General features: G+C 35.3%; 1 protein-coding gene across 1 annotated transcript; it reads right to left on the bottom strand.

Annotated features, from left to right (window-relative positions):
• Nucleotides 1-5,260: 5,260 nt before the first annotated feature.
• On the bottom strand, nt 5,261-6,865 carry LOC6639195 (E3 ubiquitin-protein ligase NRDP1-like). The gene is made up of 2 exons (XM_047012034.1): nt 6,714-6,865; nt 5,261-6,621 (listed from the first exon to the last, which is right to left on the bottom strand). Exon 2 carries the CDS (start codon nt 6,574-6,576, stop codon nt 5,575-5,577), a length of 1,002 nt encoding a protein of 333 aa, XP_046867990.1. The 5' UTR covers nt 6,577-6,621; nt 6,714-6,865; the 3' UTR covers nt 5,261-5,574.
• Nucleotides 6,866-14,549: the final 7,684 nt, after the last annotated feature.

Below are 14,549 nucleotides of genomic sequence, written 5' to 3'. Positions count from 1 at the left end.
TGAAGGACCACGAAGAAAACGATGTAATTAATTAATAAATGTTCCCATCAAATGATACCTCCATATATCCTTTTTTTTATCTGTGAGAAGGTTTGTGTTTAAGGTAACTCGAAGTCGACTAAAGTTTATGTTTGGAAATTTTTTATTTAGAAATTCAATACTATACAATAGTATAGGATAAAAGTTTACTAGCTGTGTCTTATTCAAAATAATCCATGTTGAAATATATATATATGTACAATATATCCCAGATGCATCTGTAGAATATATATATATTTCATGTAGAGCAAATATTAAACCCGCAGCAGGAGCAGCAGCAGCAGCTCTTCTCTTTTCTCTGATAACTATAGTAAAAAAAAAAAGGAAAACAAATCGCATTACCCCGCCATACGCACATAGCCGATGGATTGAATTTACAACCCGCAATGCAAACAAATATCGAAACAAATAAAACTTGCAAAATTTATTATATTTAACAAACATGTTTGCCAAACAAATATAAATAAATTTTGCGCAAACAGCCAACAACCAAAAAAAAAAAAATAAAAGAAAAAAAAGTGTAAAGGAAATTGTAAGTAAAAGTTGTCGTCGCCAAAATATTTTTCTCTCGAAAATTTATTAGTGGCCAAACAAAAGAAACAACAAAAACAATAACAAAAAAAAAGGGCCAAGCATCTGTTCCATGTTGCATCGAATCTTGGCTGGTGCAGCTCAGCTGCTGCTCCTGCTGCTGTTAGTCCTCCAAACAAAAAGGCTCGAACAACAGGGTCCCAATGAAGGGAAATATGGCAATAAAATTGTATTTATTACGTTTCTTCAAGTGCCAAGAGGGAGGAACTCTTACAAGAGTAAGAGTGAGTGGTAAAATGGTACGCTTAAGGAAAAGAATTTTCAATTAATTGTGTAAAGGAAATTGGCTTTCCATTTGTAGACCGAATCAATTCGTCATTTTTTTTTTATCATCTTTTCGGTGAGTTTTTGTTGGTTTTTGTTAAACTGCAACCATTAAAAAAGTTGCAAACCTAAAAAGCAGAGATTAAGAGATTGCACCAACAAAAGTTTACTATTCCACGCTTAATACCCTACAACTGGGAAGGTTTAACTCATCTGTCATTAACAATGTGTCATTTTGGCTATCTCCATAAAAAAAAGTGCGAATAAAAATGATTGGTAAATATTTACTTAAGCTACTCGGGCCCAAAACGCGTTTAAACTACATAAATGTGGTATCAAACGAAAGAAAAAAATTCCACGAGCACGACCTCAGGTGTGCCTAAGCGATTTATTATGTAGCTTTTGTGTAATTAACAAAAGAAAAATTATGTTTTTTAGCGTGACTATAGCTAAAATTAGCTATTTCAGGCTAAAAGAAGCTGTCAAATTTTGAGATAGTGTTGCCAGATGCCAACTTTCGGATACTCGATTACGCTGCCAGAGCAGCCGAATATTTCTCAATTTTATAATTCAGAGTAAAATAAAAAATAGCGTTTGCCAACACTGAAATCTAGAATTATTTACCCAATTAAGATGCCAGATCTAACAAAAATTGAGATATTGAAAGTTTTTGCCTTCAAAAAATGTTCATTGGGATGGAAACTTTGTAAGAAATAAAAATACAAACAAAAATTACTGAAAATCTTTTGTTAAATGTTATAACTAAGCAATTGGCCTGTATTTAACTAATACCTTTAGAGTATAGAATCATCGACATAAAGGAAAAATCGTTGGTGTTTTTTTTTATTTTGTTATACTGTCTTTTGGATTTTTTTTTTTTTTTGTGTTATTTTTCATTTTGGTTTTCTGCCTATGTGTGGGAGATGGCCAAAAAGTGGCCCAACTAATGGATAACGTTATCAACGCCATCGCGAAACGCCAAACCAGAAAACAAAACTCGAGGATGAGCCCAGAGACCTATAGCCCATGGCTGGCTGGCTGGCTGGCTGGCTGGCTGGCTGGCTGGCTGGCTGACTGGCTGGTTGGTCGAGCTGGAAGGCACAGAATTGCCGCTCGCCTTTCTTCCCCCGTGATGCCCTCCTTTCCACGTCCTGTTAACCAAGTTAAAATTCAATTTTGGACACTCGACTGCGTGCACAAAAACCGACAAAGTAAACAAATTGCGGTTCGGCAACACATGAGCGACCAGGCCAAAAGTTTATGTACTTTACCATCCCAACCCCAAAAAAGAAAAAAAAAAATAAGCCCCCAACACCAAACAGCACCCAATCCTCTACTCGCCCCTTGAAAATATTTCAGCCCTCTTACCTCACAGTGTCATTGGATTTTTTGTTTTGGTATGGCGTTTTTGGGAGTTAGATGACAAATTTGATTTCGACTGAGGCAAAACGATTTTTTGGTTCGCTGTAAAATATTAAATTAATATCGTATGTAGCCCAGATATATGTACGTACACACACACACACACAGAAATATATATATACGAAGAACGACAACGATTCGTTGCTTTGAAATTCAAAAGTTAAATATTTGGCAAAAGCAAATAATAAAATTAAAGCAGATATCTAAAGGAAGGAAGGAAGGAGGGTCTGATGAAACTTGAAGTGGAAGCGAACGGCAAAAGATGTATTGGAGTAACAGTTGAAATTAGAAACAGGCTTTGGCCTTGGTAAATATTTGAGAGTTTTGGTCTACACTTTTTCCATCCTTCTATGGCCCTTTACCCCTCAAAGTCTCTTCCTCCGCTCTCTCTCTCTCCCTCTGTGTCTCTCTGTCAGTTAAAGTTTTTTGCAAATTCGCCAGGTTCTTTTTATTTTTTTGCTGCTTGTGAAGTGGAGTTTTTCTCTTAGATGTCTTTAAGTAGTTTTCCCTTAGTTGATTCAATATAATAATTATGAAAGATATAAAACATTTCGCTTCATATTTAAGTAAATACAATTTGGTAAAGCATTGCAAATATTTGTGCCAAATATATATGTAAGTGAAATGAAACTCTGAAATTTAATGTAAATAAAGTAAAATATTTTTTATAAATTGCAGTAATGTGTCTATTAAGAAATGAGTTGCACTCGCAATAATTAATTAAAGGTTAAATTGTAAACATTTTACAATGTTTTAAAACTTTATCTCTCAGTTTCTTTATTTACAGCATTTAAACGAAAATAAATACTTGTAATATACTTTATGATGTAAGCGTTTTATGCTAAAAACAATTGATTTTCTCATCTACAATAATTCAATTTTCATACAGTTAATTTAACAGAGCAAAACGAAAGAACAACTTTCATCATTCAATTTTCGCCAAAAAGGAGAAAAAAAGGCAAATCAAATAAGAAACATCAGAGCAACTGTAATAGAAATTCAAAAAAAAAAAAAGAAAGAAAAATAATAATATACACATGTATACATACATATATATTTATCGATATTAGAGGCTGACCTCCTTAGAGTCTTGTATCTTAAGTGCAATATCGTGTAACATTTAGATTTCCTGCTCTCAGTGTGAATCTGAGTTTCCGTCTCAGTCATCGTCCTCGTCTTCGTTTTCATCCTCGTCCTTGTTGTCCTTGTCGTCTTGTCGTTGGTTTGGCGTCGTTGTCGTTGTCGAATGGCCAATCACTAGATACAGACACACTTTTTGCTTATCAAAGCAAAGTTTTTGCTTGTTGTTTTTGGTTGCCGCAATAAAGCAAAACTATGCCGCCAGCTGGCAATAAAAAAAAAAACACAAGAAGAGAAGAGAAAACCTACCAACACATGAAGATTGGAATGTGGCAAGGAGGAGTAGGAGGCAGGCAGTCAACATAAACGAGTAATTTTTCGTATCACAATCAACACAAGTCGTCGTCGTCGTCGTCGTCCGTCTCATCCCTTCACACTTGAACCTCTCAATTTGCGTGCTAGTTGCGCTGCCTGGCATTTGACTTGAGCCGGAAACGGAAGTGTAATACAAACAAACAAACAAACCAAGAATTTCACATACACACACACACACACACACACACACACAGAGACGAAACGATGAGTTTTCGTGATTTATTGAACAACGATTGACGCCACAAGTGGAAGTGGCTTTTCATTCCAATTGAAGTGAAGTGAAAAGCGCCCCAAACCAATCCGACTAACAGAAGAATGACGAGAGACGATGACTACGACGACGACAACGATGAACAACTACTCAACATTTGACCATTAAGAATCGAAATGGATCGAAAACGAAGAAAGCAACAAACAAAAAAAAAAAAAAACAGAAAACAAGAAAAAGAGAAACAAAAACGGAACACAGTACTAAACGAAATCGAAATCAAAATGAAAACCAATGGCAAAAGGCAACGCAACGAAATGAATGCTGCAAGCTGATAAGCTTCTTTTATAAGAATTAAAGGCCAAACTGACATATAAAGAAAGGACTCAAAATACACACAAACACAGACACACACACACACACACAATTGTAAATCACAGCGAAAAAGTGTAAAACTATCGAGAGTGAATGATTGAAAGAGTCAAAGGGACGGGGATGTGAATTCTGTGTAAACTCCATATGGCAAAGAAGCTTAAACTCTATTAGTTTTCTCTTTTTTTTTTTTGTATATAGTCTTTGGAAAAAAAAAGGTATATACAATTGGTCCGAAAGTATTTTGGCCCTTAAAAAACAATCCAACACGACGAGCCGGAACAATTATCCTTGTAATAGGTTTGCAAGTTGAACACGTTGATTGGAAATGAAATTGTATGTGGGACTTGTAATCAACCATTCTTTGACCGTTGTTGAAATTAGTTTGAGAATCTAAGTAATCCATTCAAGGATGGAATAAAATTCCCCTATATAAGATGCCTATTGTAGTGCTTGCCATTTTAAGTACTTAATTCTTTTCCAAGTATTTTTCTATTTTATGACAATATAAGAAGTTCTGACTAGGCCTATTTCAATATATTTTCCCTCCGATATTTCTCAATAAAGTGGACTTTTTTCGATCGACGGTTTCTACATATGTCAGCTATATGTTGTAGTGGTCCGATTTAACGAATTATCAATAAAAAGCTTAAATAATAAGTAAGGCTTTCAGATTATATAAATGGAACATCGGAAAAGAGATTGGAAAAGATTCACTGTAAGGGTATTTAATGTTTTGGCATATATTAAGCTGAAATCTTTGAAAATTTTGTTTTTCTTTTGGCCATAATTTCATTTTAACTGGCTAAAGACGAGAGAACAAAAATATATTAAAAACAGAGACAAAATATAGATAAAAATTCATTCTCAGTCCCACAGGATATTCTAAAGAAAACAAATCTGAGGATATATCGGTCCAAATGCGATAATTTATTTTTTTTTTCCTTAAACTTTCTCAAAATTTTGTTCACACATGGTCTATATATATGTATGTATAGGGTAGATATATATAGTATGTATGATGTATACGGCTCATGAGTGCACACACACACAGTTTTCACTTGTGTAACTTTCTCTAGTTGAATAAATTTTTACCTAATGAAATTTGGATATGAACAATATTTGTTTGTTTCATGATGTTTGGCGTAAATAAATGAAAAATGGATCAGCAGCAGCAACATCAGCACTGTGCCAGTCCTTCTACTAACTTCTTTTAATCACATTTAGTCAAATTCACGTTCGGCCACTGTCGCCTCTTGTATACCCTCAACGACACCATCGACAAAGATCATGATCAAACCAAGTTTTGGACGCAAATTTTCGGGCATATGTAGATTATCGCCACCGAGTACAACCACACATGACTTTCCGGTGACAAGAAATGGTAGAAGACGAGTAGAAAAATCCACAAAGCTATCCTGATTCTCACGACGAGCTTCCAGACTGATCAAGCCATTGGGCCAACGATCCTCGTGACAACGATCGGCAATCTTATTGATCAAGTGCATGGGGCAACTGCACGAGCTGAGGCCATCTCGGACACGCATATGCATAAAGATATCGGGAGTCGAGATGAGGCTACCCCAATTGCGTATGGTGGCCGCTGGCAAAACGCTGCCCCACTGCATCAACGAATAGCGATCGAGTTGATCGCCAATATTACGCATCACTGGATTTGTGGAACGCAAGGCGAGTATATAATATTGAAGTAATTCCAATTCACGACGATGACTCTCAACGCGCTGCTGCTGAGTGACTTGTAAATCCTTCAGTTCGGTTATTTCTGTTTGCTGTTGCTGCATCATTTCGCGCAATTCGAAGACACAATTATGTGAGGCCATCTCATCTTTAGGTACCTTCATGCCACAGCCCATGGGACACTCAACAACCACTTTGGGATTATGCTCACAGGTATCAACATGACGACGAAATTCGTCTAATTGCAACAATTGCTCGCAACCATTCTCAGCAAAAACGCATTTGATCCTTAAGCGTGCGAGCATATTACGCATAAGGCGCGAAGCCGGAACCAATTGACCGGATAAGAGCTCTGTACGATCCACCGGGCAAATTTGCTTCTCAATTATCCACTTTTGTATACAGACGCGGCAATAGGCGTGCTCGCAACTGGAGGATTGCATTGGATCCTCCAGAACTTCAGTGCAAATGGGACAGATTAGTTCCTCGTCAACATTACCAACTATGCAAGTTAAATCGAAACCCATTATTGATTTATTGACGGATTATTTAGAGTGTCGATGATGTTGTTGCTATAATGGTAAAACAGAAAAACGATAATCAATCCACCAGTCTTACTTACTCCACTCCTGATCCTTTTTACTATTGTTTTCGCTTTGCTTACCACAGACTATTATTGTAGATATTATCCGAATAACCGGAATTCTATAAATTTACGTTCAAAATAAATAAGTCGCATCAGACGGCAGATAAATTACTTTACTAACTTTTTGACACCAAACCCTACAGTTAACTGAGATATATCGAGTTATATACAAAGATCTCACTAAATTAAAAAAGGTTACTTTTCGAATTTGTTTGCTTTATTTTCAACTTGGCCTTGTGACATTTTAACTTGAGTGTCTCAACACTTTATTCCGAAATGCTGTAAATTTCAAGGAGCAAATAATCAATTAGAAAACTACATATCACTAAAAGTTCAATTTGTTTGCCAAAAAATGTTAATAATTCACTTAAAATAAAACACATTTTATATGCCAATTTAGCACACCAATTTTTGTTTTCCATTTTGTTGTGCATTTATTTACTCGCTCATTGAAGCGCAAAAAAAAGAAAAAAGAAATAAAATGGTTAAATATTTGTTTGCAGACGGATTTTTGTGTTTGCCAATTTTTTGTGATGGGCTTTTTGTATTTTTACTTTTTAAAATGTTAACACGCAATCAATTTAAAATCAATTTTTGAGTTACTCATACACACACACACACACAAACGCACAACGATTCAAACAATTGCAAATGAAAATGCAAATGCACCTGTGGCACTTAATTTTTTCCCCACTTTGTTCCATCTACGGCTAAACCCCACAACAGTTTTTGTGCTTTGGTAAGGGACATAAAGTAAATATTACACATACGTCAGGTTGTCACACAAAATAAAAATCCAAAAAGGACTGCGGGCATTTGGCTTCTCTTTTACTCTTCCTCTCCCTCTCTCTCGCACTCTTTCTATGTTGCTGTCTCTGGTTTTTTTTGTATAAACAAAGTTTTGGGGCTACTTTAGAAAATTTAATAAGCCTGGCAACCCTTATTATAAATTTATTTATATTTATGTGCAGGTAAAAAGCAGAAGGTGAGTCCAGAGAGTGTTCACCATAGAAGACTGACAGAGAAAGAGTGGTAGCAGAAGGGAGAAGAGGGTGTGGTGTTTGTGTGTGTGTTGTTTGTACTGACAGCCGCCAGCAGCTGCGACAAAGACACATGGAACCAGAGAAGAGTCGAGTCGAGTTGGGTTTGAGTTGAGTCCTTGCTAGTCTGCATACACACACACACTGTCACACACCGGCTCATATACATGTAGTCGTTGCTTTTGTCAAAATATATGATGCTCATATGTTAGCCTGGCACTCAACGTGTGCCGCATTATTCACTCATCAGCAGCCCTCAGCATGCCCATCATCATTATCATTGTTCTTGTTCTTGTTTCATTCCCCTCTGTCTCTCTCGCTCTCCCTCTCTCTTTCTCACCTCTCTCTCTCTTTCTCTCAGCACCCCGCCACCCCCTTTCTTGCTGCTGTTTGCTGTCCCTTTGTCAGTTTTCATGCACTTGGCAAAGTGTTTTAAAGTAGATTCTCCTTTGTTGCGGTTGAGGCCATTGTAACAGAGTGGAAAAGAAAATGAGGCAAACAAAAAAAAAACCAGTCAAAAAGAAAGAAAGAAAACGAAAATGCAAGATGAAAGTAAAAAATGTTTCACTAAATGCCAAAATTAATATGTACTTAAGTATAAAAAAAGTACAAAAAAAAAAATAAAAAATTGAAACAGCAAAGTGTTAACATTTAGTTGGATCACTTGTTAAATTTGCATTTGCTCACTTTACCAACTACAAACAAAGAGATTAAGAATTAAAATCTACACAATCTTGTCGGAAATATATGCAAATTTAATAGGAATACAATGTAAATGCTAAATTCTCTACAAGTCTCTTAAATTCTCAGTAAGTCGCAAAAATGTTAATAACTTCTACCTTTATTATAAAGTCCATCACCATTTAAGTATGGGCTGGTATATAAATAATTCGATTCAATCAATCAAAATGCTAATTCGACCAAAAACTAAATATTAATATAATTAATTTTCGAAATATGGTATTTAAATTTAATAAATAAAATTGTATTTGTTTTGCAAATTTAATGAAATGAATTTGATATGCAATAAATTAGTTTTTAGCTTCCATTTAGAATAATTTAATTATCGCCCCTCAATTAAAAATATACAAACAATTAAGAAACTATTTTGTTTTTACATAAAAAGATATGTAGATTCTAGAATATTTAGATTCAACTTCAATGTGTTGATAAACAATGCAACATTTTTGTAGAAGGGAAGGAAGGAACGATGATGGAGAGCTTAAGTGAAAAGGAAAATAGTAAATTGGTAAATCGTGGTACTGCTTTTGGCTATATTATCCACAACGACTAAACATATATAGGTAATAGTTTTTTTTTTTTAGCCTAAGTAAAAGTAAAAGAATTGATAGAGTTAAAAACAAAGAGTAAAAGATTTTTTTTAGCTTAATGTTATCGTTTCAGTTTTCTTAGCATTTCGTTTTGTGCGCTTTCTATAGTATATGTGATCAAAAAATTCCTTGGCTGGGTTTTTCTTTTTTTTTTTGGGTTGAGTATTTGGCATTTAAGCCTTGACAATGACTCCATCTCACATGCGATACGCTTTTTGGGGCCAGCAATTTCTCTTCGTTTTTTTTCGGGTCATTCTTTCGTTTTTGGCGCAGCACTCAAAGTCACCCAAAAAAAAAAAAAAAAAAAATAGAAAAACCGTGTGCAAAAAAGTCTTTTTTGTTTCTTTTTCTTTTTATACATTTTTGTTCTTGTCGTTTAGGTCAAAAGCATTTAGACTCTTAGCCTTAGCCTGGGTCCTTTTCGGTTTTGCAGCTTCTGCCGCACATGGCAAACTCATCAACATTCAACGTTATTGTCACTGAAAAATACACACAATTATCGTTACAAATTGCTGTTAACTCTCCCATTCTACATACGGCAGCGACAACGACAAAGACGAGTATGCAATGCAATGAAAAACAGAATGACAGAAAGAGAGAGAGAGAGAAAAAAAAAATGGAAAGTGTGTCGGTAGATGCCCGTCAGCTATGCGGGAATTGCATATTGTTTCCCATTCCATCCCCACATCGAGTCCCGTCGCCTTGTCATTCATTCTACAAGTCAGTCAATGCAATTCAATTATTGAAAGTGATTTTCCAGCAAATTTTTTATGGGTCCCTTTTAAGTATGCTATAGAAAACATGCACTAACGCGTCTGTAAAAAAAAAGTATGGGGAGAAACGTGCACACCCACACACACATACATACATACATACATATATATACACCTGGTTTTACTTCGCCCGCTCTAATGAGTTCATTTGACTCTATGACTAAGAAATGTCTAAGTAGTATGCATGTATATATATATATATTCGCCTCTTAAGTCTGTCTTTTAGCAGAAGCTAATTTGCATTTCATTATTGCTTTCTCAGGTGGTTTAGCAAAGCGAAAAACGCTTTTTGCAAAGAAGTATGTCGAATCGTAAAAAGGTAAGAACGCATAATATACAAAATCGACACAATATCCGATAATTATCATTAACAAAATGTAATAAACTCTAATGACAATTGCAAGTAATGAGCCGATGAGGCAATTTTTTTTTGCTATTTTCCATATGGTAAAACGTTTTTATACCCTTGCAAAAAGGGTATACATATTAATTTTGGTCAGAAGTGTGCAACGCATAGAAGGAAGCATCTCCGACCAAATAAAGTATATATATTCTTGATCAGCATGACGAGACGAGTTCATATAGCCATGTCCGTCCGTCCGTCCGTCCGTCCGTCCATCCGTCCGTCCGTCCGTCTGTCCGTCTGTCCGTCCGTCTGGATCAACGCAAACTCCTCTTAGACCGTTAGAGCTATAGAGTTGAAATTTTGCGTGTAGGCTTGTATATACTGCAGGGGTTGTATATCTCGGATTCAGCCGGATCGGACCACTATATTATATAGCTCCCATACAAACCGCAAAGTCACGAACAGTGACTTTTCTCAATAACTTCGTTATTTTTTAAACTATTGTCGTGAAATTTAATATTGGTGAGTTTATAATACATATAAACGAGTGTGCCAAATTTGATCAAGATCGGGTTACTATATCATATAGCTCCCATAGGAACGATCTTTCGAAAACAGTGACTTTTGTCAATAACTTCGTTACTTTTGACGCGATTGCTTTCAAATTAAACATTTGTTAGTTTAATATATCTGTTAATGACTCTGCCAAATTTGATAAAGATCGGGTTACTATATCATATAGCTCCCATAGGAACGATCGGTGGAAAACAGTGACTTTGATCAATATCTTCGTTATTTCCTATGCTAAGATTGTAGGCCGTTCTTTCGGACACATTAGCCCTTTTAGCTTAAACGTTTTTTCACTTTGAGTGCTATAGGTAAGGAAAAACTTACCAAAAAAGTTGCAAGGGTATACAAACATTGACGCGGTCGAAGTTAGCCCCGGCCCTCTGGTTATTTTAAACTTTTGGTCATTTGTTCCAATATGGACTTTACCATAAGGCAAACTGTTCTTGAAATGATTTCAAGCCCAACGTTTTTAAAATGAAAATTTGAAAAAAAAAATCAAGTTTAAAATTGGAAGAAAGAATAAATTATATAAACATGTTTATTTTAGATCTCTTTTGCTGTTTACGACTGCCGACGACCAATTTCAATCAGTTATATACAATTAAGAGTGATTTGTTGTAATTTGAATTGTATCTTGTTTAGTTAGTATGCAACATTTTGATTTTATGTCTGATAGATATCATTTATGCCAATTTATGTGTGTGTGTGCGTGTGTGTGTGCATTTGTATTGTCATACGTGAGATATTGGCAACATTTATTGGCTAATGATAATTTGTTTGTTTTGTTTCTTCTTTCTGTTTTTGTTTTATGTTGGCAATTTATGCCAGTATTCATTAACTCTTAGAGTCAATGATGCCGTCAGAGCAAAAGGCAAGAGACAAGAGGCAAGAGGTGCCTTCTGTGCAATTGGTTCCATTTTCATTTATGTTTTGGGCATTAAATACTAAATTCCAAAATGTATTGCATACCCCCAAGGGGCATATACTAGGCACATGAACACACACAAAGACACGCATACAAGGCATATAGGCAAAAAAGCTGCTTTCTAAATTTATGCGTAATTTGGATATAAACAAGGCAAAACACAAACAGCACAAACACATACACACACGCACACACACACACACATACACACATATACGCACATATTCAACTCTGCCACGTGTCCTGGCAATTAAATTCAATTTGTCATTTAGTTGAAATTGACTTTGTGCATAATTGATTTCATTTGATTTTGCCTATTGCCCCTATGTACGTCTCCCTCTCACTCGCTCTCGCTCTCCATCTCTTTCTGTATTGTATTACCATTCAAATTGATGTTCGTTGTTGCTTTTGTTATCGTTGTTGTATGTATGTATGTAGGTTGAAGTGGGGCATAGAGAGGGCAAGAGAGGCCTCTCGCACATTCAATTGTTTCTGACAATTAATAAATTTTGCGTATAATTAATTTATGTTATGTGCCCGCCCGCATGCCCGCCCAAAACAACCGACCGACCTAACCAGCAACCGACCTTTTGAACCCAACTTCTGTCTCTCTCTCTCTCTCCTGCTCACGCTTTTGGCCGCGTTTTAAACAAACAAAAGAACATTCGCTCAACTAAAACGTTTGACAAACGTGTCAGGAATTATTTTCTAACTACTAAAGCCGTTTTTGTCGAGTGTCGAGCAGAGTCGTTTCGTGTTCTATCATGTCGTTTGTTTGGCTAATAAATTGACTAATTTTGTAAACAGTAATTAAACTACATTATTTAAAATTCACACACACACACACACACACACACACACATACAAGTATGATAGTCAGTCAGTCTGGGGCAAGGGAAGGAATAATTGCAAATTAAATGGCAAAAATTTATCAACTATTTAAATATGCATTTATAAATTTCATTAAAAAAATTGAAAACTAACAATTAGTTTTATCTTTTAATAATTGAAAACTTTGTCTAAGTCTAAATCGCGCCCATCAATTAAAAATATTAATAATAATGGAAATGACGCAAACAAAAAGAAAAGTATTTTCTAGGAATTAAAAGGTTTTCAAAGTCATTTCTGGACCCCATTTAAAAAACAAGTTTCAGTCATTAAATGGATATCAGCTAATTATAAACTTGCCAATATTCTTAAAAGCTTTACGATGTTAATCTTAACAAAAAAATCTTTTTAAAGACAAAATTCTTTAAAAAATGTTTTTTGTATGTGCAAAAGAAAGAATAAAATTTGTAAAAATAAAAGAAACTTGCAGTGTTAGATTTTCTAAAGGACCTATTTCCTTGACATTTTTTTGACGAATCATCAGATTGCTGTTCGTTTGAAACTCCTTAAAAAATTCTACATGACAGTTCCTGGCTATTACCCTTCTTCTCTTGTCCTTCATAGAATATCTCCAGACAACTTGTCTTCATGATTTTTGTCAAAGGGCCCAGACATTTACTTTAGGATTAGGTAGCGTTAGGATAAAGATTCACTGCGCATAATTAAATAAATTAGATAATGAAAATATCATTACTAAATAAATCATTCATCTTATGATTCTATATGGTTTAAGTAAACCAGTTGCTTATACTAAGATATAGAGGCCCCCTTTGTGGTCCAATCTCTGCCTCTGTGCTTATGTCTACTTTGCCTTTTTCCACTTTCACCAGTTTAGCCTTTATAGAAACCAAAAAGTATATCCCAACCAAATAAAAGTGAATGGAGAGAAGCACAAAAAAAAAAAGAAAACAAATAGAATGGGGGAAAAAAAACCGAATCTTAACATTTAAAAATGTTTCTCGCTTTGCCTTTCGGGCATTTTTAAATACATTCACACAGGGACACATAGACACAAACATATTCATACTCATACACACACACACACACCTTTAGCTCTCTTTTATCCATTTTTATGATGGTGAAATATGAGACATGCCATGTAGTTTGTATTTAGTAAAAGGATTTTCCACCCACGCATACACACACACACACAAACACACGCATACATATGTATGCGGTTTTTCTTCTATGCAAACATAGAGAGACGCTTTTTTTTTTGTTCAGACTCACGTATTTTGTATAACGGTATTTATTACATGTTTACTCAATAACAAAACACTTGAGCTTCTAACCCAAATACCCATAAACAAGTGAGCCAAACTCACACACATACACACACACACGCACACGCACACTAGATGCATGGTTGTAAGCTTACAGTTACTTCTGGTAGGTGTGTGTGTGTGGGTTTCTTTCAAAAATGTGGATTGTGCGGAGAAGACACAAGGAAAAACCCCTTCCAAACACACACACGCACTCGCACACACACACACAAACACACATTTAACGCACACCCACTTAAAAGAAGCAAAAAAAAAAAAATCTTACTGCTACTGCTGCGCGCTTTTATAGAAATAATTTTTGTAAAATTACGACTAGGTAAGGTTAGGCTAGGCATGCCTTAATTTGTTAGAAATGTGCGTGGCCCTCCTCATACCCATCTCTCCCCTCCATAATCATCGCCCCTCTGGGCATTTTGTGTGCCTGTGTGTGTGTGTGTGTGTGTGTGTGTGTGTGTGTACTAGGAGGTGGTCGTATTTGGTATTTTGTTAGGCTTGTTTAATGTTTCTTCGATATTGTACAATGTTTAAATATTTAAAGCAATTTTAAAGTAAATTTAAATTGGAATTTTCATGATTTTAACTTTTAGATCAATAAGCTTCTGACCTTATCTGTCCAAATTTAAGTCGAAAGCCATTACTAAACACAATTCTTAAACAAATTTGCATATCCTTAATACAATGTGAACTCTAATATTGGC

The sequence above is a fragment of the Drosophila willistoni genome, assembly GCF_018902025.1.
Source record: "Drosophila willistoni isolate 14030-0811.24 chromosome XR unlocalized genomic scaffold, UCI_dwil_1.1 Seg144, whole genome shotgun sequence".
In the NCBI taxonomy this organism is placed as follows: domain Eukaryota; kingdom Metazoa; phylum Arthropoda; class Insecta; order Diptera; family Drosophilidae; genus Drosophila; species Drosophila willistoni.
The sequence above is the reverse complement of the archived record's forward strand: the minus strand, read 5'-3'. Positions and strand labels throughout refer to the sequence as shown.